At 50.2% G+C, this 22,885-nt stretch overlaps 10 protein-coding genes across 10 annotated transcripts; 3 read left to right on the forward strand and 7 right to left on the reverse strand.

Annotated features, from left to right (window-relative positions):
• Positions 1 to 316: 316 nt before the first annotated feature.
• Positions 317 to 1,354, reverse strand: BDP81DRAFT_336387 (uncharacterized protein; the record flags this gene model as incomplete). The annotated part of the gene is made up of 4 exons (XM_060585915.1): positions 317 to 613; positions 671 to 807; positions 863 to 991; positions 1,045 to 1,354. 4 exons carry the CDS (start codon positions 1,352 to 1,354, stop codon positions 317 to 319), a joined length of 873 nt encoding a protein of 290 aa, XP_060437604.1.
• Positions 1,355 to 2,560: 1,206 nt separating this feature from the next.
• BDP81DRAFT_387637 (uncharacterized protein) lies at positions 2,561 to 3,873 on the forward strand (the record flags this gene model as incomplete). The annotated part of the gene is made up of 3 exons (XM_060587034.1): positions 2,561 to 2,728; positions 2,790 to 3,487; positions 3,545 to 3,873. 3 exons carry the CDS (start codon positions 2,561 to 2,563, stop codon positions 3,783 to 3,785), a joined length of 1,107 nt encoding a protein of 368 aa, XP_060437605.1. The 3' UTR covers positions 3,786 to 3,873.
• A 376-nt stretch (positions 3,874 to 4,249) lies between these two features.
• Positions 4,250 to 4,934, reverse strand: BDP81DRAFT_411901 (uncharacterized protein; the record flags this gene model as incomplete). The annotated part of the gene is made up of 2 exons (XM_060589181.1): positions 4,250 to 4,767; positions 4,829 to 4,934. 2 exons carry the CDS (start codon positions 4,932 to 4,934, stop codon positions 4,250 to 4,252), a joined length of 624 nt encoding a protein of 207 aa, XP_060437606.1.
• A 915-nt stretch (positions 4,935 to 5,849) lies between these two features.
• BDP81DRAFT_400996 (uncharacterized protein) lies at positions 5,850 to 6,608 on the reverse strand (the record flags this gene model as incomplete). Its single annotated transcript, XM_060588768.1, has 1 exon — positions 5,850 to 6,608. The coding sequence occupies one exon, from the start codon at positions 6,606 to 6,608 to the stop codon at positions 5,850 to 5,852; it is 759 nt and encodes a 252-aa protein (XP_060437607.1).
• Positions 6,609 to 7,374: 766 nt separating this feature from the next.
• BDP81DRAFT_400997 (uncharacterized protein) lies at positions 7,375 to 8,136 on the forward strand (the record flags this gene model as incomplete). Its single annotated transcript, XM_060588769.1, has 1 exon — positions 7,375 to 8,136. One exon carries the CDS (start codon positions 7,375 to 7,377, stop codon positions 8,134 to 8,136), a length of 762 nt encoding a protein of 253 aa, XP_060437608.1.
• Positions 8,137 to 8,442: 306 nt separating this feature from the next.
• BDP81DRAFT_336290 (major facilitator superfamily domain-containing protein) lies at positions 8,443 to 10,173 on the reverse strand (the record flags this gene model as incomplete). Its single annotated transcript, XM_060585905.1, has 6 exons — positions 8,443 to 8,691; positions 8,742 to 9,071; positions 9,123 to 9,371; positions 9,422 to 9,752; positions 9,816 to 9,941; positions 10,010 to 10,173. 6 exons carry the CDS (start codon positions 10,171 to 10,173, stop codon positions 8,443 to 8,445), a joined length of 1,449 nt encoding a protein of 482 aa, XP_060437609.1.
• Positions 10,174 to 11,126: 953 nt separating this feature from the next.
• Positions 11,127 to 12,242, reverse strand: BDP81DRAFT_336326 (polyketide synthase; the record flags this gene model as incomplete). The annotated part of the gene is made up of 1 exon (XM_060585909.1): positions 11,127 to 12,242. The coding sequence occupies one exon, from the start codon at positions 12,240 to 12,242 to the stop codon at positions 11,127 to 11,129; it is 1,116 nt and encodes a 371-aa protein (XP_060437610.1).
• A 1,139-nt stretch (positions 12,243 to 13,381) lies between these two features.
• BDP81DRAFT_336346 (chaperonin 10-like protein) lies at positions 13,382 to 14,577 on the reverse strand (the record flags this gene model as incomplete). Its single annotated transcript, XM_060585911.1, has 3 exons — positions 13,382 to 14,038; positions 14,094 to 14,223; positions 14,288 to 14,577. 3 exons carry the CDS (start codon positions 14,575 to 14,577, stop codon positions 13,382 to 13,384), a joined length of 1,077 nt encoding a protein of 358 aa, XP_060437611.1.
• Positions 14,578 to 15,163: 586 nt separating this feature from the next.
• Positions 15,164 to 21,268, forward strand: BDP81DRAFT_476910 (uncharacterized protein; the record flags this gene model as incomplete). The annotated part of the gene is made up of 5 exons (XM_060594797.1): positions 15,164 to 15,711; positions 15,769 to 16,282; positions 16,334 to 16,469; positions 16,507 to 16,619; positions 16,670 to 21,268. 5 exons carry the CDS (start codon positions 15,164 to 15,166, stop codon positions 21,266 to 21,268), a joined length of 5,910 nt encoding a protein of 1,969 aa, XP_060437612.1.
• Positions 21,269 to 21,533: 265 nt separating this feature from the next.
• Positions 21,534 to 22,795, reverse strand: BDP81DRAFT_387644 (uncharacterized protein). The gene is made up of 4 exons (XM_060587035.1): positions 22,529 to 22,795; positions 22,176 to 22,459; positions 21,907 to 22,126; positions 21,534 to 21,860 (listed from the first exon to the last, which is right to left on the reverse strand). Exons 1-4 carry the CDS (start codon positions 22,773 to 22,775, stop codon positions 21,580 to 21,582), a joined length of 1,032 nt encoding a protein of 343 aa, XP_060437613.1. The 5' UTR covers positions 22,776 to 22,795; the 3' UTR covers positions 21,534 to 21,579.
• Between the last annotated feature and the right edge of the window lie 90 nt (positions 22,796 to 22,885).

A 22,885-nucleotide genomic window follows, 5' to 3' on the forward strand; every position in this document is an offset into this window, starting at 1 on the left:
GTGCTGTCGAATATTGTTTCTAGTAGAACGAATTGAAGGTTCACATCGCCAAACTTGCATTTACCTAGATACATCGTTCCTTTAGTAAGAACTGGAGATGAATTCATACTTTTACCTAGACTCGTTATTGCACGGCTGCAATATGCATCCATTACCGGTTCTCGAATCCTCCTTGAACTATCGACTTATTTGTATCTTAGTTCACTGTATGCAGTTTACTAAACATAACGGCACCTGCAATCGTCAAATTCCCCGGAATCATTTTGTGTCTCGTTCATTTGCAATAACGATCCTTATTACATAGTAAGAGACGACTCTAGTCTACAATCTCATCATATTTATCCTTCTCATCCTCTGGTGCAACATTGACCCATTTCACTGCCCGTACTGGGTCGTGGGCCCACTCCCTCAGCGCAAAGAAGTCCCTACAATGACTCTGTTGATCGTCTGTAGTGTGACCAATACCCATCCCATGGACGTAGGAAATTGGCGTAGCGTCCGCTAGGCATGTTATCGCTGACCTCACCGTGTTCAAACAGTGAATTACATGCCCTGTATCCCACTTGGACGTCTTGTTGTTCACTCTATATCCAATATCCTCGAAGATGATTGACTGGAAACGCGTTATTTGCTTACTTCTTGGAACCATCCTTTCGTTGGAGGTACTTACTATGCAGTGCATCTGGTGGAAGGCTCGGATGCTGTACAGCTCTGAACCTTTGCGGGTGACGTACGCAGGGAGCGGTTGTTGATTATTATCGAAATCCATGTACGTGCTGTATTTTCCGTTTATTTTGACGTTTGATGCTGTGCATTGAATTAGCTGAACTAGATCTCATCTAGTGGAAACGTGTCAACGAACCGTTGTGTGACATTTTGAAATCCCTTGCCGCAGCTTGTACACTTTCGAGGTTCTTGAACACGTCGGGTTTGAAATAGTGAGGGTCAGTCTCGTCGTCGTACTTTGCCCACTTAACAGGCTGTCCGATTTCTGTGGCTCAAGTTAGGGGGCACAGTTTAGCGTCAAGGAAGACCTTAACTCACCTGGAGGGACAAAACCACTGGGGTCAACTCCCAATGGGGTTGCTTCTTCTCGCGACCACACAGTTCCGATGTGGAGAGAAACGATGTATCCAAGAAGAATTGTCAGTAGAATGCCCTCGACCCAGGCTATCCGTCGAATCTTGCGAAGGCGCTGATCCCAAAAGACACGATCTCGATTCCATTGATCTGGGAATGCTGGCGAGTTACTGCGCTGGTCGCTGTGATCTAGCTCCATACCTCCGAGGCTTTCAAGTCCGTCATCATCAGTTTCGCCCTCTTCCAGCACGTCGTACTTGGCTGTTTTTCTCATATTGTTTGCAAAGGTGACGTTCTTGACCATCGTTGTTGGCTGCCTGGACAATACGCAAAACAGGGCGATACAAAATCTCGGGGAATGACAGATACGGTTAAACCAGCGTGATTAACAGACCTCAGCTTTCCTGGCGCCGTCTTTCCATTGAAGCCCAATAGCAGGAAAACTGGCAGCTCACGCTCCTACAGCTGAGCTTAAGCAGCGGACCGAAGTGGCCTGCGTGAAGGTTTAGTAGGCCTGTTTCAATCAGCCAAGCCCCATTGCGGACCGAAGCTTGCACGGAGCTACCCCGCCGCTGTCGGACTCGACTCGGAGCTTTACTTTCCTAGTGAGGAATGCTTGCGGACCCGCGGATGGTGTGGAAGCAAGAAACCCCGCTGTCAAGGTGTGCAGAGCGAAGAGAGCAAGCTACTGAGGTCTCTGGTCTGTCTACAGCAAGTTTGAGCTGGGAGAGACGACTAAAAGTTGATTCAACGCTTTACTTGAGATCTTGGACTGAGGTATTATCCAGATTTCATCAGAAATGGAAGCCAAGAAGGATGAAGTGACTTGGCGGTCTCTGCCGCGAAAAGACCAGCTCGCGATTTTGTGTTTTCTACGGTTTGCTGAGCCGGTAGTGAGCATCTCACTGCTGGTGAGTACAATGTTGCCACCACGAAGATGAGCACATTAGGGGTTCGCTGACAAGGCCTCTTAGACCTATTTGTTCTATCAGCTGCAGTCTTTAGACGTAACGCTGGATTCGGGAGCGATTGTCCGACAGGTCGCCTACTTGCAAACAAGTTTCATGCTATCACAATGTTTCTCGTCAATGTTCTTGGGGAAACTGGCCGATTCTCCCCGTGGCGGTAGAAAACTTGTTCTCATGGGGGGTATAGCTGGATCATGTGAGTTCCTGCATCATACGGACTGAATGTGCCATCAGGGCGATGTTCGGCAACTAAAGTTTGTGTTTGAACACGTAGTCATCGGATGCGTTGCGTTCGGATTCATCACGGATTTCAAGCAGGCACTGGCATTGCGGATCCTCGAAGGTTTGGTGAACGGAAATGTGGCGACAGTGAGGACGATGGTGTCAGAGGTTGTCATTGAGAAACGGTCAGTCGGTCATATCACTGAAAATTTCAAGTTAGAGCTAACGAGTAGGGAAGATTTCAGCCTCATGCATTCTTATTGCTCCCAATCTCCTTCAATGTTGCCGCCATGGCCAGTCCCCTGATGGCTGGGCAGCTGGCCGATCTGCCGGGGAAATATCCGGACAGATTTGGCAATAACGCATTTCTAAAAGCATGGCCATATTCACCACCCGCAATCCTTAGCGGAGGCATCATGCTTTTAGCCTTCTTCGCCGTTTTCTTATTCTTGGAAGAGGTGAGCTCGTGACTTGTTATCTGGGATCGCTGATCCGAGCTCACAGTTTTGGCTTCTGCAGACCCTAGAACCCCTGAAAGATAGATACGATCCTGGCGTCGCCTTTACCAGAAGGGTTCGCTCGCTATTGTTTGGAACCAAAATTTCGACAGCGACCAGATCAGCCCACGAGGAAGCCACAGATGAAGAAATGTCGCATATGATCGCGGACGATTCGGATCCATCCGAGAGGGATTCCGAGGAGCAAAAATTACCGATGAAGGCAGTCAAAACGACTCCTATCATTCTGCCGACGAAGCGCATGTTCACGAGAAATATGTGTCTCACGCTTGTATCCTACGCGATCCAAGAATATCACATCACGACGTACAACACGCTATGGACGAGTTTTCTGAGCGACCCGGTTGACAAAGACGGAAAACGGAGGCTCCCGTTTCTCTTCTCTGGCGGAGCCGGCATGAAGCCAGATCAAATCATGTGGTCTCTTTTCATCGTCGGCATGATGGGATTGCCCACACAGCTGTTCATATATCCCCGTATCAGTCGTCGCCTCGGCACTCTGAAGATGTGGCGCAAGTTCATGCTTGGAATGCCTCTCCTGTATTTTATCTTGCCCTACATCGCGGCTATGCCTTCGACTAGTTCACCACCAGCTGGCAAAACCGGGTTCATGGTGTGGTTCCTGATCATTCTGGTCCAAATCATGATGGTGGGGACGTCCACTTTTGTCGTACCTGCGCAACTGGTACTGACCAACCTGTGAGTTGAGCTTGATCGCCTACTTGCCTTACCTACACACACTTACGTGCTTTTCAGGTCTTCGCCGCATCCATCTGCTCTAGCACGGACTCATAGCAGCGCATTCTTACTGTCTGGTTTGATGAGGTCCGCAACTTCATCCATAGCGGGAATTGTGTATAGCTACGGGTCGTCCCATAATATCACTGGCCTGGTCTGGTGGATTGCAAGTGGCGTAGCAGTCCTCGGATGTCTGAATAGTCGCATCGTGAACGAAGGAAACGGCCACGAAATTTGGCTGACTGGCGACACTGAGTAGAATGCAAGATTGCTATATAGTTACTGGCGATGTTTCAATAAGGCACACTGTATCATGTAGATAGAAAGCATCTCATTCGACAATACCAGATTCAGCTCTCGTCAACATCAAAGTCTTCAACATCATGTGAGTCAGTGTATAGGCACGGTCGCGCGCACTTTCGGTTCTTCATAAACGCTTTCGAGGTCGCGGCGGGCAACCTGTTTCCAATCCGAGCATGTTATTGATAATTACCACGTACTTGCTTTGTTCAGCATCGTAGCTAGATAATTGTGAGGCGAAACAAAAGTTTTGATTCCAACGACCAGTCTGCTGTTGAAGCTACTTCGTCTAGCGTAATCAAAAATATTTTAACATATACCGCCAGGTTCCCGAGAGGACAATCTGTACGGTTTTAACCCTTTCCCCTGTGACTTCAATTTGAACTCCACCAACAGTCCCGGAGTGGCAAAGACAAACAGAGACTACTCAATGTCCTCGTCAGTGATGAAGGCGCGCTTATCTTCCGTGACAAATCCTCTCTTGTGGGGCTCAGTCACGAAAGATCGCTTCTCCTCAGTGACAAACCCGCGCTTCTCAGGCTCGGTGACGAAGCTGCGCTTATCCTCGGTAACGAAACCACGCTTCTCGGGCTCAGTGACAAAACTACGCTTGTCTTCAGTTACAAACGCTCTCTTCTCAGGCTCCGTAAGAAAGCTACGCTTATCCTCGGTGACGAAACCACGCTTCCCGGGCTCAGTGACAAAGCTTCTCTTCTCCTCGGTAACAAAGCCACGTTTCTCAGGCTCAGTAATGAAGCTGCGCTTGTCCTCGGTGACGAAGCTACGCTTGTCCTCAGTCACAAAAGACCTCTTCTCGGGCTCGGTGACGAAGCCACGCTTCTCCTCAGTGACAAATCCTCGCTTGTCCTCGGTAACAAAGCCACGTTTCTCAGGCTCAGTAATGAAGCTGCGCTTATCCTTAGTAACGAACCCGCGGGGATCTATGCCAATTAGTTGAAGAGCTATCTAAGTGTGGTTGAAAGGGTGTCCAGTTATACTTACCAAGCTCTTCAGTGACAAAAGCCCGTTTCTCCTCTCTCTGGATGGCTGGGGCAGCGACGGCAGTAGCTGCGAGAATTGCAACGGAAGTAAGGGCGGTGAATCTCATATTGCCGGTGTTGAGCGGTGATGGTTTACGTTGGTTGTGTGTTGTTCTTGTCTGATTGATAAGATGAAGAAACGGAACGAACAGTGAGGTGTGTGGGATGTAGCTCGGTCATATAAGTCGTTGCTACCTCCTCTTTGAGTTTGTCTTGCGAAATCCTTGCATCACACAAGTACTGCTGGCCGCGTTACCTGCGGTATTCAATTGCCTCAAGGTTCTCAGGAATATTTCCATTTGAACACATCGGCTTAGACATGAATGAATAATGTTTCGGCTCGAGACGTATATCCGCGGAACCGATCATCACAAAAAGCATGGCTAGCAAGAATGACTCGATTTGAAAAGGTTGCCTAGTTTACCCGCGCTACCTTATTACTGCCATGGCCCAAAAGAGGACCCCCGCCGCGTTTGAGTCCTAGTATGCAGCCCTGACAAGGCCAAGATGATAGTTTGGGCACGCATACAAAACTCTTCCAACCTTGAGCTTGCTGAGTGGGATGGCGGAAGCTTAAAATTTGGAAAGTGGGATGCTTTTGAGAACCAGTAGCTGCCCTGCTACGCTCATAGAACCCTGATCCTTATTGTGAACCTAGTTGAGCGCGAGGTTTTGACGACAGTTTCACTCTCGGGTATTGGCAATAGTTTGCTTTGTTTGGACAGCCCAATGACGGACGAGTTCCCGGAAGTCTAGAGTATAGTACACGTACACGTCGTACTCGGGGCAATGTGGTTGACTTGAAACGAACCTCGTTACCCACCTATGAGGAACCGAGGACTCTACATGTACTGGTATGTTTAACGTTGCGAGGACTGGAGTTATGCCCATAATGATGCTTAGACAAGTACATTGCGAGCCCGAGAACGAAACTATTGGCTATCCAGTCTGGTACTAATCTTCTCCGCCGAGATGGAAGTGGCTTATTCCCTTGGCTTGTGATCATATTCCTTGTTCGCTCCATGAAGGTGAGAATGCCCATGCACTTCAGCTAGCTGTCCGTCGCTGCCAAGCCCCTTATCCACTCCAGGCTTCAAATCGAACTGATGAACGGAAATATCGCTGGGTGGTCGACAAGAAGTGAAGCGTGGCCAGTAGGGGATGCTCACATGGTCCTTGGGCCTTGCATAGTCTTGCATCAACGCATGGTCTAGGCACTGGTGATAGTCGATGGTTCCAGAAACCAGACCGTGCGCGATCTTGACCTCTTTCTTCCAGAGAAACGCGCAAGAGTAAAGGTGGAACTCCCATGTCGTCCAAGCCTGTCCTTGAGGGATCTTCTCCACGTCAGACCAGGATAGCTCGGTGGTCGAATTCCGAGATGTGAAGAACTTCCATGGGCGTGTCTGGCGGAACTCGGCATCCAGAGCCGAGTCGAAACATTGCGGAGGTTGCCATGTCGCCGTGTACGACTCGAACTTACACCCACATGATGATGCAGTGGAAGCGTCTCTGCCGCAAGGGAACTTGTCCTTCAGCAGACTGGTGATGAGTCCAAGATTTGTGTCGGATTGACCGTGGTTCCCGTGTTCAGTTCCATAGAACGGGGAGATGGGGACCAGTAGCGTGAAAAGAGTGCTGATTGATACGCCTAAGAGGAAAAGAAGAAGTCGGAGACAAGGCGAAAGGCTATTGTCGATGTTTCTGTTGAACCTCGTGACCTTTTCGGGGTGATTTGCCATGATTGCACGTTGATAGCGATGATTACTGGAGGTGAGCGATAGGCAATCTTGTTGAACGAGCGATAGATAAGATATGTCAACATTGCATGGCATTTGTCCCTGACTTAACGCCATGCGGAGAAGATATCTTCCACGTCATCCTCTCTGATTCAGCTTGTAGCTGGGATACGTTGCTCGCTTCCAGCTAGAACAGGGCGGCGAATAGGAAAGTCTCCGTGTCTTCTGCCCGGCTCCTCCTACAGATCGATTACCTTCCGACACCGACGTCCGTATTCGTTAGTGCATTTATAGTACCACTTACAGCAAGTAGTTCCACCTGTTTACTTGGTATGATCCCGGTAAGAAGGAATAAGCTCTTCTCCCAGGTTCTGTGCTTGGTAGGTTGGTCCTTGGGACGTTCTCGATTGCGTCTTATGACTTTAAGTCTGAATTGTGACACACGCTCCAAGGGCCACAGCGAGAGCTTGGAGAATTTCCCGGGTTCCGCACCCATGCTTCCTAGGCGAACCTAGTCTTCTGTACTGCATACCTTCTGTCTCTTAGTTCTTGTATAGCCTCGGCGTAGAAATCTCTAGCAAGAAAGTTCGCCTCACGTATTCTGCGGCAATCCAGAGAACCTGTAGTCCTCCCCGGCCCTATCCTCCCCTGCTCTGACAGAGGAATATGAGCTTCGGATTGTACAACGCCTAGATGGAAAGCACCGTTGTGCACACTCCTTCACTCCCTCTACACGGCTTTACTACCTCAGTGCTACAGTATTGAAACAATGTCAACTACCACGGAGCATAGCAACGAAGCGGAGGAGAGGCTGTTATCTTCTCGGTCTAGTAGCTATGACGACGACATACTAGAGGAAATTGCGTCCAAGCAAGTATTGAACCATTATCCGAGACCGTTTCCATGGAGAAAGGTCTTCCAGGGAGTTGGCTACTCCATTACCGGAGGCATTGTGGTTCTTTCATTTGCTTTGGCGGCATACTTCATAGACTCACCCGCGAAAATGTCCACAATCGTCTCAGAGTGGAGTGTCATCGACAGTGGGCAGACCTTTCGCGCCTGGGAGCCCTCTTCAGCCTGCGGAAACACGCCTGCCGAAGCCCGCGAAGCAGGTTGCATCTACGACGATGTCTTGCTCCACTGGATGCCGACACAATGCTCTTCTCCCGAGCTCATTGACGAGTTTGAGCATGTATGGCCATGGGAGTTCTTTGAGGACCAAAACGCCACAAAGCCAGTCACTCTACCGCAAGTCATGGAAGGCACGCAAGACATAAAATGGGTGTCTATTGATCTTCACCGGTGGCATTGCGTTGCAACATGGAAGATTCTTAGTAGCGCCGCACGATGGAAAACGACGGTACCGGCTTATGCTATCAACTGGAATCACTCCACACACTGTGCTGATCATGTGTTGATCAACATGCATACCGAAGACCCTTTCGCCATTAACTCACATCTCGACATTGAGTACACTCCTTGTGTGATACTAGCTGTGGATAGATCACTGGAGAGGGCAAGGGAATGGTGATGGTTGCGTTAGACAGTATGTCTCATTTGGAGGCAAATGACTTGGTCAGAGTCATAAGTAAGTAGTCATCCAGGATGAGAATATCTGAGGTTTAAACCTTTCGAGCAATGAAACGGGACATCAAAACTGCGTTCGCTTCCTACGCAGTTCCCATACCTTCGTGACCGAGATTTCACACACAGCATCCTCGTCTAAGGTAGTACTTGAAAGAATGCTTATCAATATGTAAACGATGATGTATATTGGGTGTTGAAAGAACTAGACACAATGCTCCTCTCCATGAGGGTCTAAGTAGGATGACGTTATCTAAAAGGTGACAGCAAATCTCTCTCTAGCCGCCTGGCCATATCTTTGGAGTAGCCATGGCACCGGGCAGAGCAAGAGTGAGATGAACCCTAATAGACTATTTCCCCATCCTAGTCCCAGGCGATTGAACAATGACTCGCCCGCGAGTGGCAGAAATGCCCCAACAATGCAGCGGAAAATTGTCGATGCTGCAATCGCAGAAGCAGCGTACTTGGTGAACGCATCAATGAGGTATGTATGCAGCGGCATCTGGTCCCTCAATTAGTCACTGAACGGTATGAGAAACCTGCAGCACTCACCATGATCAGGATCAGCCCAGCGCCAAGAAGTGCAGAACCAATGATAGGCAGTATCCAGTGCAGCTTGTACTGCGCAGTCCAGCCATAGAAAAACAGTCCCAATGGCGTGAGCAGGATGGTTCTAGCCATGATTGGAAGACGAAACTCAGGCTGGCGATGTCCATCATTACGTGCCGTTCGTTTATTCGCCATACGGTCGTTAAAGATTGCGTTGCTTATTGCTCCTACGCTGAAGCCCACGCCTAATCCAAGGTATACTAAACCGACTGTGCCAAGCGAGAAGCCGTACTCGGAAGTGAAAACTGGGGTAAATGTTGTCAATAGTATGTACTGTCTATTGTCAGTATCATTCTAAAGTAACAGACATATCGTGAGACCTACCATGTATCCGTATGCCAAAGCCAGTATGGTTGAGAGGACAAGCACAACTGGGCTCAGGAAGAACATCTTGATCGGCCGAATTAGTGCATTGAGAAGGAGGGTACTTGGACTCAACGCCGACTTTTCACCCGGGGCCACGAAAGAGCTTCCTGGATGGACTTTCCTCAGAGCTACTGCACGTTGATGCAACAGTCTGGGGGGATATGTCTCTCGTAGATATAGGAAGCAGATCAACGTGAAGACGCCAGACTATTTCTCTAGATCAGCAAGAGGCGTCGATCATGATAGTAAACACTCACAGGAATTGCAGTAACCCAGAATATCCATCTCCAGCCTAGATCCTGTGAAATGTATCCAGCCGCAACAGGTCCCAGTGCTGGTCCGAGGATTGGGCCGACAAAGTAAACGCTCACCACCAAGCCACGACGCTCAGGTCGAATGAGATCAGCTATGGTGCCACCACCGATAGCTAGCGGAGCTGCACCCGAGGCCCCGGAGAGGAAGCGGAAGATGATGAGGGCTGGCAAGTTTGGTGAGACGGCGCTCAGGATACTGAAGAGAGTGAAGAGAATATTTGAACTGTGGTAAATAGGGAGTCTCCCATAGAGCTCAGATAACGGGGCAAAGAAGCTGGAAAGATTGACTTGATTAGAACATTGAGGATAGTTTACTAGATGATACAGCGGAACTCACATTGGCCCAATGGCATACCCAAGAACGAAGATAGATACGATGAAAGATGAGAGGACCTTGCTATCGCTGTGGAATTCGGCCATCATATCCGGAACTCCAGGTGCACACATGGCGGATGCGATAGACCTACGAAACCATCAATAGTCAATCAGCTACCTCAACTCTGCAGCACACCAAGTCCTAGGGTCACTTACGCGATAAAGGTTAGGGCGCTGACAAGTCCTACGTTGATGCATTTCCGAGTCGTTGACCAGTTCAGGGGCTTACTCTCGTCTTCCTCACCATTCCAGTCCACAACGATATCACGATCCTCATCTTGTCGCTCGACGCCAATTGCGACCTGCTTTTCAGTAGCCATCCTTGAGATTGCAGCTTTTGTCAGGAGTTTCCCCTAACGAATTCACCGAATCAAAGCTTGTAGAATCTTGGCCGGATTCAAAAGCAGGGGAAAGCTCCCCAGCTACATAGGATTCAGTCTAGTGATCCCGCGTATCGTCGACGAACATGGTATTCCATGTAGCTTGAAACTATCAAAAACTTTGAGGTCTCATCCCACGTCTACATGTAGCATTGTCGGGGAAAAGAAAAAGTACCCGGAAACTTTCCTTCTCGCCCGAAGTTGCGACGAAGCCCCCCACTTCACGACTCACGATACTTCAGCTCATCCTAGATGCTAGATGTTGTTCCCCCAACTTTCTTCGTCTCGACCAACAGACGTGCGATTGATACGAGCAAGCGGCAAGGGTCGTGCCGCCATCCGAATAGAGTTGCCTTTATTCCGCCTGCCACAAGCCTAAGTCGTGTAGAGACGTGCTGACGCGCCCCATTTGGAGTAGGCTTATCCACTTTGAGTGTGCTCGAGGCCTATCCAGGAAAGTATCCCATCAGAGGTACAATTAGGCAAAAGAACACTCGAGACCAAACTTCTAAACAGAAACCATGCTACGAGATTAATAAAGAAAATGCGTGCAAATTTTCTGCCTACAGTTTGCCATGTAGCCGTAGAGTCGAAGATCTATTACAGCCTCGCTTCTCAAAACCTCACTAGAGTCGTAACCGGGATGTTTCAGCGTGGTTCCGCCTCGATTATATCTTCCCAAGTTGACATTCAATTCTGTTTCCGTGGCGTCAAATCCATAATCATGTGTCTAGATGATGCCATGCTAAGTAATTTCTGCGGTTAGGTCGGCTATCAAGTGGCGTGATCTGATCTTATCAAACTCGTTATAATACTGGACGTAAAGATGAAGATTCATCATGTGGAACTGAAACCGAAGTTACTAGCACTGTACCAACAATTACAACTACGAGCTACTCGGGCACCGTCGCCAGGAAAACTCTCTGCAGGCCGGAATCCCTCAACTCCCCTCCAGTCCAATCAACATGATCAAAACCGGATGCCTTGAAAGCATCCCGCCATACCGTCTCGTCAGCTGTCGCATGCTTTCTCCCGTCGCTAAACAACCACCATCCCTCAAACAGCCCAAACACAAAGTCAGCCCAGCACAAACGCTCTTGCACCTCCATCACCAGTGCAGACCCGCCAGGTCGTAAGAATTGCCGCGTATTTGTGAGTGACTTCACCATGTCGGGGGTGGCGTGGACTACGTTAACGGCGATGACTATGTCTTGAGTACCCGCGAGGTCTACCGGTGGCGGTTTTTCAATGTCTTGTGTTCGGTAGTTCATGAAGGAGTAGTCTTGGAACTTCCGCGCGGCCTGGGCAATGAAACCGTGTGCCAGATCGGTGAAGGTGTACTCGACGGGGACTCCCGATTTAGCCAGCAACGGGGCAAGCCATTTAGCCGTACTCCCTGTTCCAGCTCCGAGCTCCAGGATCTTGAGCTGAGAGCCGTGAGGGACGGTGACGGTCTTGGTGAAGCGGCTCATGAAGTCTTCCATGAGCTTGTGAAAGGCCCTACTTGGATGCGCCGCGCCGTAAATGTCTTCAAGATACTCACGCCCTTCTGGAGACCCGAAAATCGATCGGACGCCATCTGTGCGGCCCACGTAGATCTCGGCGAGGTTATTGCCGGCATGAGCTACAAGCTTGTTGAGAGATGTGTATGTTGGAAAGTCGTTGAGAATCTGTTGGAGGGCTTCTTTTGGATTTCCACTCGGGACCGGCGTGTCGGTCCTAATGTACGAGTCTCCTTCTTGGCGGACGAGACCTGCATCTGAGAGCATCTCGTAGCAAAAGTCGAGTTGTTTTTTTACATTGGCAGCGCATTTGATGGGCCGCAGTTTCTGTCCTGTTTTCGTTCGCGCAATGTCGCATCGTAATTTTTGAAAGGACTTGATGATGAGCTGCACGATGAGCAATTTTTGTCGTGAATGGACGTTTTCATAGTAGCCTGCGAATCCACAATCGGTTACGATCCTGTCCGTACTCTCCCTCGTTTGGTTGAAGGACTCCACGGCTGCCATTCTGGCGTGTGGTAATGGGTTGCTAGGAAAGAAGACTGCGTTTTCGATGAGGCGGATTGAGCTGCCGTTTCTCTAATTACTCTGCTTTAAACAAGGAGTCGTGAAACGGGAGTGATCACAAGCCGCGATGTTTGTTCAGTGCCGGACTTGTCGACCGGTCACTCACTGTGGAGATGGGGTGCTACCGGTCCGGCTCGGAGGCCTGGGCTATGTCACTTACTCGCGTTGAATCCCTTCTTGGTGCATCGGACAACGATGGGTGAGTCGCGATTTCACCTCCGAGAATGTAGGTGATTTAAATTGCCTATATTTTCTGCCGTGAGTATATGCCAACAAGCTGGCACACACCGTTTCCCAACCATGTCGTAGGCAAGGTGTGATCCTTCTTGATCGCGGGTGGCTCTCATACGGCTGTAACTACAACGTACGCTTCAATTTTCCGGTGCCAATCCTCCACAACCAGCTCCTTTCTTTTTGTTCCCTCTCCTCTTTTTCCATTCAATGCGATCTTTTTACAATCAGGGAGATTTATGTTTGCTTCATCTGTTTAGGTAGGCAATGTTGACAGCATAAGGGGCGTGTTCTAGTTATCAAAGCCTTTATCCAAACACAAAGGAGTTACGTGGTTAGCTTAACCCACGAAGAATTGAACTGGACGGGCAACCTCGCGTCAAGGTATGGACAAAGCCCAGCGCTAGGAAATGGCTTACTCGAGCGCGCCCCAGTTCTCCTGTATAATTCAGGCTTGTGACTACCTCTCGGATTATTCGAAGCTTGACTTTCCTGCTTGGCGACTCCCGAATCCGGAACAACGCTATTTGAACCGGTCAGTCGGTTCCGAGTTGACGGACCGTACAGGGTCGGATTTCGGCAAAACGTGGCAGGACTTAGCGGGAGTTACTTCAGGCGGTTTAATGCGCGAGTCAGTTGACCTCGCGCTGTGGAACCGCGCACTCTGCCGCAACTCAAAGTTTCGTTGCGTTAGATTCTGTCTGGAAAAGTGAAGACGACCAAGATGTTTAGTTAGACATGATGCTCAATTCCAGAGACCTGTAGTCAGAATCTGATTTGACTTCCTCACGGTACTGCATGATTTGACAAGTAGAAGTCTGATTTTGAAGCTACCTTACATGTATCTATCAACTAATCGTGTACACCAACTTTCCAGCACTAACGTTACCCTGCTTGAGGTACTGAATGCCATGAAGAATTCCTTCCAGCCCTTCGCCACCTTGATTAATGATCTGCCTCGCGGGCCGAAACCTGTCCTCCTGCAGCAACCTCTCACTTATACCCCAGAACATCTTCCCAAACTCATAATCGTCGAGTCTCGGCTCAATGACCGTCTCTTTCTCAATCGTCTCTCCTAAAATCGTGTAACCCAACGTCGTAGAGCACTCGATCTTAGGATTCATCTTCTTGACAATAGAGGGAACCAAATACAGCAGGCTGCTGTAGTGCCCTCCTCGCACCGACATTGCTGCGGCGCAAATCCGCGCAGATTGGGCTGTCGCAATGCAGTCCCAAGCATGCCTCAACCTCCCCTTAGTGAAGGTCTTGACTTGCTCTACGCAGTCCTCTGCTTTGTAGTCAACGCAGAAGTCAGCCCCCAAGGCCTTCATGTAGTCGAAGTTCTTGGGCGAACAAGTCACAATGACTGTGCAGTTGGACATCTTCGCGAATTGAATGCCCATAATGCCCGACGCAGTGCTTCCGCCGTAAATTAGGAGGGGAAGCGGCTCTGGAGACGGTTTGGTGGGTAGCGGCAGTGCTAAAGACTGGTAAAGACCTTGACTCTACGACTTGTTTTAGCGAGGATCTGTTAGGAGAGAGCGAGTATCAAGCACTAACCACCGCTACCAGGCCTGATGTAATTGCCGCAGCCTCTGTGTCTTCGACGTGGTCTGGTATCTTCATCTGCAGGCTTGCTTTCGCAATGAGATACTGTGCAAATGCACCGTCTTCTTTCTGCCTTACATTCCTATTGCAAGATGGTTAGAGTCTGTCTGTCTTCCCAAATCCAGGTAGGAGAAAAGGACACATACGAGCCATTGACGATCCCGAACACTCTGTCGCCAACTTCGAAGTCCTTTTCCACTCCACTGCTGACCTCGACAACAACACCTGAGTATTCCAGGCCTGGTCGCGTACCAGTGGGGTTGCCCACCCACATGAAGTCAATGTGCTTCCAGTCAGATGGATTGATGGCGACGGCAGTAGTTTTAACGAGGATGTATCCATCGCGCAGCTTGGGAATCGGAGAAGTGGTTATTGCCGCTTTACCCCGACCTTCAATAATGACGGCACTCATCATGCCGGGAAGAGTTGAGGCCATTGACGGCTGAGTTAGGATGAGTGATATGTGAGGACGGCGACGATAGTCCGCTATAGTACACCTGTAGAATGAATCTCTTTCAAGGCATAAGACACATGTAAGGTTGGATGAGACCACATTGGATGACGTGTGCAATTAAGATTCCGTCCATCCAACTCACTTGCCTGACTGAGGTCCCGATGTTTCTCGAGTGGTGATCCTCTCGCTGAGATCCTTCTCGGACCGCACATTGTGCAGGGACCAGGCCATCATGAGGCGTTCACAAATCGACTCCTGTAGCCAATCACATTAGACGGAAATCGTTTGGATCTCGGAATTTGAAAGATAGACTTTCGCAAAACTCGGACTCAACTATTCTGGTAACACAATGGAAGTCTTCTGGAATACCGAAGTCATCTCCATCGCGACATTGTTCGTCTCTTGTTAAGAAGCTCTACATTAGCGTGAAAGTAATCTCCTTGGCCTTGTAACCCAAACCATAATACACAGCCAAATTCATACGATATCCTTTACTAGGCTGGCATTTGACTCTCACTCAGCAGGCGTTTGCGGGCTTGAACCATCAATTCATATCAAACTTCAGACAATGTCACCAAAGTCGGGCGCCGCCACGCCTTCGTCTGAGATGGACCCCTCCGACCCCATCGCCATCGTGGGAATGGCCGTAAGGCTCCCCGGTGGCGTCAAGAATACAGAAGACTTCTGGAACCTGATGATGAATAAGCAAAGCGGTCTCATCCCCATCCCAAAAGAGAGATGGAATAGCGAAGGCTTTTACAGCCCCGTTGCAAAATGGGGAACGGTCCAGAACAAAGAAGCATACATGTTCAGCCAGGCCGACAATGACCTCACCAAGTTTGATGCCTCTTACTTCACATGTGGTGAGAAGGAGATTGAGCGCATGGACCCCATGCAAAGACAGCTGCTGGAGATTGCGCGCGAATGTCTCGATAACGCCGGCGAGACCAACTGGCGTGGTGAAGAGATTGGCTGTTATGTTGGCAACTTCTCATCGGATTGGCAAGATGACTTGTCAATGGACCCGCACGCTTCTGGTTTGTACCGAGGATCTGGCTACCTCGACTTCTTACAGCCCAACCGGGTGTCATATGAGTACGGCTGGACTGGCCCGAGGTGAGTAACCCATCGTTGTGGCCGAGTCAGTTTTCGCAAAGACTGATATCCCTTGAGTATGCTTGTCAAGACCGGATGCTCTTCATCCATGGTAGCCCTGCACCTAGCTGCTGAAGCCGTGCAAAACGGTGCCTGTAAATCGGCAATGGCTCTCGGATGCAACCTCATTACATCAGTCATCACCTCCATCGTTTTCACGGAAACTGGTGTCTTGTCTCCCAGCGGCAAATGCAAGACCTTTGATCTGCTTGCCGATGGATACGGCCGCGGCGAAGCCGTCAACGCTGTCTACGTCAAGAGATTGAGCGATGCTCTAAGAGACGGCAACCCAGTCAGAGCCATCCTCCGAGCAAGCGGCACCAACAACGATGGTCGCTCCAACGGAATCATGAGTCCCAACACTTATTTGCAAGAGGCCTTGATTCGAAAGACTTATGAGAAGGCCGGTCTTCCATTTAACAAGACGGCTTTCTTCGAGTGCCACGGCACTGGTACTCCCACTGGTGACCCGCTCGAGGTGGCAGCAGTTGCACGTATCTGGAAGGATCATGATGGTGTAATGATTGGCGCTGTAAGTTTATCATGACATTTACGAAAGTTCGAAACCTTCTAACGTACCCAGGTCAAACCCAATGTCGGGCATTCCGAAGGTGCAGCAGGCTTGACTAGTGTCATCAAAGCAGTCCTCGCGTTGGAAAACCGAATGATTCCCCCAAATATCTACATGGAAAACCCCAACCCAAGGAGTGAGAACACCAGTGAGAGTCTCCATTTCACATGCTAAAATCAGCCTAGTTCCCTGGGACGAGGCCAAGCTTTCTGTTCCGACCGAGCCAACTTTCTGGCCTGCAGACAGAGAAGAGCGCATCAGTGTCAACTCATTTGGCGTTGCTGGCTCTAATGCTCATGTAAGATCTCTGCGCATATCCTTGGAAGTCCTTCGCTTACTCTCCTGAAGGTGATCCTTGAGTCGTATGAGGGCTGGCAAAAGCTGCAAGATGATGCCAGCTCTATTAGCTCAGACTCCGGCGTCAGCGTCCGGTCTCCGGGCCAGCGACTCTTGTTGTTCTCCGCCGCGCACTTGACCTCGCTCGAGAAGCAAGTGGAACAACACAAGCAGTACCTCGAGACAAAGAGCGCTGACCTAGACGACCTTGCTTATACCTTGGGCCATCATCGTGACCACCTCAGCTGCAGAGCCTATGCAATTGCGAACGAGGAGGGCGTCTTCGACCCCAGCAGCTTCAAGCGTAAGCCGACGACCGCCCGACGACTCATCCTTACCTTCACTGGACAGGGCGTACACTGGGCCGGTATGGGCAAGTCTCTCATTGAGACCAATGAGGTGTTCCGAGACTCCATCAGGAAGCTCGACGTTTGGCTCCAGTCTCTTCCGGAAGAACACAGACCAACCTGGGCTTTAGAGAAGGAGCTTTCCATCGACGATGACTCTAGCAGAGTTGGCCAACGAGGATACTCTCACCCTTGCGCAACTGCTGTCCAGATCGCGTTGGTCGATGTTCTCGCTAGCCTTGGGGTCCGTCCTGATGCTGTTACTGGTCACTCTGGAGGAGAGGCTGCTGCCGCGTATGCCGCTGGTAGTGTCACCGCCGATGCAGCCATGGCCGTTGCCTACTTCCGTGGGTGGCTCTTGGTCAATGGCACCGTCCCTCCTGGTACCATGGCTGCTGTCAGCCTTGGCCCAAAAGAGGTCGAACCCTTCCTGATTCCTGGAGTGGTCATCGGCTGCGAGAACAGCCACCTCAACTCCACCTTATCAGGCGACCCTGTCTGCATCCAACATTGCGTCGACCAGATCATGCGTCGTCACCCCGATGTCAAGACCAAGATTCTGAACCTGGAGACCTCGTTCCATTCTCCATGGATTGAGCCTTTAGCCGGCCCGTACGAGGAACTTCTCAAACCATATCTGGCCGACCCCAAGGCTCCGACAGTACCTCATTTCTCAAGTGTCACCGGTCTTGAGATGAACGAAGCTGACTTCGGAGCCAACTACTGGCGCCGGAACTTCGTCCAGCCGGTTCTATTCAATACAGCAATGCGGGCAATCCTGAAGAGCAACAACAACAACCTCTTTGTTGAGGTCGGCCCCCACCCGGCTCTTCAACGGCCCATCAGTGAGATTCTTCGCAGCGTGCCTGAGTCTTCTTGCGAGTACATCACCACTCTCCGTCGGGCTGAAGACACTAACCTGTCTATGCTTCGTCTGGCTGGCGAGCTCTTTGTGCAGGGAGCTCCGGTTGACATGTCCACTGTCATTTCCAAGGGCAGAGTCTTGACCGATATGCCGACTTATCCTTGGCTCCACGATGTGACTTACATGGACGAGCCTCGCAATCCTTCCCGCTACAAGCAAAGAAATCATACCAGACACGTCCTCTTGGGTGCTCGGGTTCTTGAAGGCAACGATATTGAGCCTGCTTGGCGAAACATGCTTGACCTCAAGGAAGTTACTTGGTTGATGGACCACATCGTCAACGGTCAGATCGTTTTCCCTGGAGCCGGCTACATAGCCATGGCCGGAGAGGCGATGCGTCAGGTAGCCAATGGCTCGGATGCGTACACCATTAGGGACATGTCAATCATCACTGGTATGACTGTGCCGAAGGAGAAGAAGATGGAGCTGTACACACGCATGATCCCTGAAGACAAGTCCAGCGACGAAGGTCAATGGTATAACTTCAAGATCATGTCCTACGATGGTCATGCTTGGGTCACACACTGCTCCGGTTTCATCCGCTCCGGGGCTGAGGCAGAGAAGACATCCATCACCAGCGCTCAGGCAGAGAAAGAATTTGCTCGCGAGATCGAAGCCGAGGGCTGGTACAAGGCCGTCAAGGCTGTTGGCATCGATTGGCAAACCGCCTTCCAAGGTCTCGACCAGATCACCGCCAACCCAGTCAACAGGGAAGCCACAGCCACAGTGTATGACTTTGAAGACACGACACACTACGCTGCTCACCCGACGCTTCTGGATCAAATGCTTCAGATCAACCTTGTGGCGCAAACGCATGGCCAGAAGCGGCGCCTGGACAGCATCCTGCTTCCCACTTTCATCTCCCGGATGGGTGTCCTCGGCAATCAGGACCTCTGCATGAGGGCCTATGGCAGTATCCACGAGGGTGCCGAAGGCATGTCCGCAAATGCTGCCATATACACCGACGAAGGTCGACCTACGGTGTATCTGGAGGGCCTCTCTTACTCTGAGCTCCCTGTCGCCAAGCGTGGAGAAGTTCTCCTTGGAAGCACCTTTGAGTGGAGGGAGGACATCACTATGTTGGACTGCATCACCGAAGTCGCATCTGTCAACGCGGACTTTGCCAGAGACATAAGCGAAGCAGTCTCTCTCCTCGGCTTCAAGACTCCGGACTCGAAGGTCTTGGAGATTGGATCTGGAGCAACCGACATTACTCGAGTTGCTCTGGATGCTCTGCAACCTACCCAGCACAAGCGCCTTTACTCCGAGTACACTTACGTGTGTACTTCTGAGGAGCAAGTTGAAGACGTCACAGAGACAACTGCAGAACTGGGACGCGAAAGCGTTTCGGTCGTGGACCTAGAGCAGCTTTGCATGTGCAACACAACTGACGTTGTCCTGTTGTCACTTTCGACCTTGTTGTCGGATGACCGCTACTTGCTGGATGACTTGACTGAGTTGAAGTCATTGCAGACTGCTGAAAGCCGGCTCATTGTTCACAACAATGGGCATGTGATCGATGGAGCTTCTGATAGTGAGAAGATTGGGCAGAGACTGAATAGCCTGGGTTATGTCATGCACTCCCAAACGCCGTCTGGTCTGATACTCGCTGAGCCAGTGAAGCGTTCCGACATGGACAAGAGCACCAACATCATCATCCTGGCACACAATACGAAGGAAGACAATGACCTAGCAAGCGACGTCAAGTCTCAATTTGAGATCAAGGGCTTTACCGCGCAAGTCTCCCACCAGCAAACTGTTCCTTCTGACGGGTCTTTGGTTATCTCGCTCCTGGATCTTACTGGGAACACCATCTATGACCTGAGCTCCGAGACCTTCAGGCCTTTCATGGACAGTCTATGCAATTTGCGTGGCGCTCTCATCTGGGTCATCCCCACTGTTCATGGCGCTTGCAAGGATGCCAAGCCAGCCATGATCCAGGGCACTGCTAGAACCATCCGTATGGAGAACAAGGCAGACATCACTCTTGTCGAGGCCGATCATCTTTCGGTGTCAAGCAACAGCATTTCCAAGGCTCTGTACAATATTGTACAGAGCTTGCCAAACCGACGCAAAGGTGGGGAGTTGGATGCGGACTTTGACTACGCCATCGTGGACGGCAAGGTTCACATCCCTCGCATGTACTGGTTCGGCTTCTCGGAGCCCGAGGTCAGCAAGGCTCTTCCAGTGACCAAGGAAGCCCCCATGTTCAGAGATGATGCCTCTTACCTCCTCATCGGTGGTTTCGGTGGGCTTGGTCGATCTGTGGCCACTTGGCTACTTGAGTATGGAGCTCGCAACCTTGTCTTCCTTTCAAGATCCGCCGGCAGCCCGGACAACGAGCCTTTTGTAAAGGAGCTTGAGAGCTATCCCGGCTCCGTCATCAAGACGGTTTCGGGAGACGTCAGTAATCCTAATGACGTTCTCAAGGCAATCAACGAGGCTCCCAAGCCAGTCGCCGGAGTGATGCAGTTATCTCTCATCCTCAAAGACAATTCCACTGCTGAGATGACGTGGGAGGAGTGGAGTGGGGTGGTTGATCCTAGGGTCCGTGGTACCTGGAACGTCCACCAAGCGCTTCTAGATGCAAACATTCCGTTGGACTTCTTCGTCATCTTCGGCTCTGGCGGTGGACACACTGGATACTACGGTCAAGCCAATTACAGTGCGGCCAACACCTACCTCGATGCTTTCGTCGAGTATCGCCATCATCTTGGTCTTCCTGCCTCTATCATCGATCTTGGCGTCGTGGGTGACGTCGGTTACCTTCTAGAGCGGGATGATCTTTATGAGGGATTCAAGAACGGTGGCTTCTTCTTCTTGAAGGAGCAAGATGTTCTCGACTCCGCAGCGATTGCTGTTGCGAACTCTTCTGGTGGGCCGTACAGCAGCTTCTGCCTAGGAGGTCTCTCCGAAAAGCCTCTTTCTGACCCGTCTAACCGCGTCAACTGGAAGAGAGATGTTCGGTTCGCCCAATCTCACTATTTCCACAAAGTCAACACGACCACTTCTGGAGAAGCCAAGGAGAATGACGAAGCTGAAACGTTCATCTCACTTGCCAGATCTGATCCAGCTACTCTCCGGGATAGCGCCACGGTTACGAGTCTCGCACGCTTCATCAGCGCCACTCTCAGTCACCTCATGCTGAGACCAGTTGAAGATTTCCCCCTCACTGAGAATTTGACTTCAATTGGTTTGGATTCCATTATCTCGATTGAGTTGGTGGACTGGATTCACCAGCAGTTCCACATTGGTTTAACGTCTATGGAAGTTACTCAATGTACTTCTCTGTTGCATCTGGCTGAGAAGATCATCGAGGAAGTTATTTCATCCATGTAATTAGAACAAAATGTTATCAGATTGGCTGTCAGTTGTGGCATCATTTTGAGTCATGTTTCATTAGACTAGCGTCCTGGATCAGAAAATAATTTCACAAATTCTGCGTCTTGTTTGAATTCTTCATTTTCAATCGCTGTCACCAGAAGCCCGACACGTCACATGGAATGCGGGATCTACTGACTCGACTTTAGTAAAAGCCTCAGTATCTTACTCGAGCTGCAATTTCAGACCAAACTAGATTATAATCAAGTTGAAAAATGTTTATGACCTTTATAAATCGCTAATTGTGAAGTCTAGAAGTACTCAATGCATCATGCCACCGAGCTATTTGGTCTCATCTCTACTACTTCTTCGTCAGGCTCTCTTTCATCAAGGGAATCTTGCTCCACCACTTCGTATCGACCTTTCCGTAGCCATTTCCACTCTTTCGCTGAAGAGACAACGATCAAGCTGGTAACAACACCGCCTATCCCTATCAACGTCAACAAGTTGACTTGAGAATGGAATACAATCCAGTCGAGAAGCAACGCCCATCCAACTTGAGAATAAATCATTATCGTAGCAGCTGATGAGACGTCATTGGCTATGCCCGCTGTAAGAAGAAACTCCTAGAGGTACCCGTGCTGTTAGTCGATGACTTGAAATGGTAAATTTCCAAAGATTGAGACTTGCCATTGTAAAGCCGAAGATGCCAAGGGGTATCAGCTTGACCCACGACATGACCGTTGTCGTGAGATGAACGCTGTCCATCAGGAGAAATGCCACCGTAGAAACAGTGACAATCGTCCAAGCGAAGTACATGATACTCATCAGCGGATGCTCACGTGTGCCGATAGAGCGAATCGCGGTAAGCGCGACCTGGGAGAACTTCAGTTCGACGCTCACAAGTAATGGGTGGTGAACCTACTGCTCCGCCGCAGACACTGATTAACCCGAATCCAAACCCCATCATCCTGCCTTTGGGGCTACCATCAGCGATAGACTGAGCAGCGCTGGCAAGCGTCGGCTTCGAGCCAAAGAGCGCGTCTGGTTGAACGACGAGTATCACGCCTATCAGCGCGACGAAGGCTCCAATCCGATCAATCACTTCGAAAGTGCCATAGTCAAGATAACGAATCAAGATCATGGCAGTGAGCGGGCCAAGGAAGTTTAAGGCCGTTGCTTCACTAAGCTTAAGGTACATGATGGAAACTAGCAGGTAGCGTGTCAACAAGGCGATCTTACTGAAGATTCATTTCACGACACGATAGTTGATCTTACAATAGAAACCAAATGCCCCAAAAACACCTGCTGCCGCTCTCAAAACTAGCAGCCATCTCAATTCTGGCAGGCCCAACGGGAAGTTGGGAGCTTTCGTGAACCATAGGTAGAATGTGCACGCAGTCCCCGTGATGAGGAACCGGACGAATAGGACTTGGAACGGATGTACTGGGTCTTCGCCCGTCTCGAAAAACTTGGCAAAGCCGTTGAGTGCCGCGGCAGAAAGTTGAGATGCTAGCACTAGCATCGACGGCCTGTGCCGGTCCAAGAACGAGCGACTCAGGCCTTTGTCCATATTGCAGAGCCTGAGAGAGAATAGCAGATTGTGGTTCGTAGAGACGTTTCTTCCCCCTCCCA

Source organism: Colletotrichum phormii (assembly GCF_030913505.1).
Source record: "Colletotrichum phormii strain CBS 102054 chromosome Unknown BDP81scaffold_46, whole genome shotgun sequence".
Classification (NCBI taxonomy): Eukaryota; Fungi; Ascomycota; class Sordariomycetes; order Glomerellales; family Glomerellaceae; genus Colletotrichum; species Colletotrichum phormii.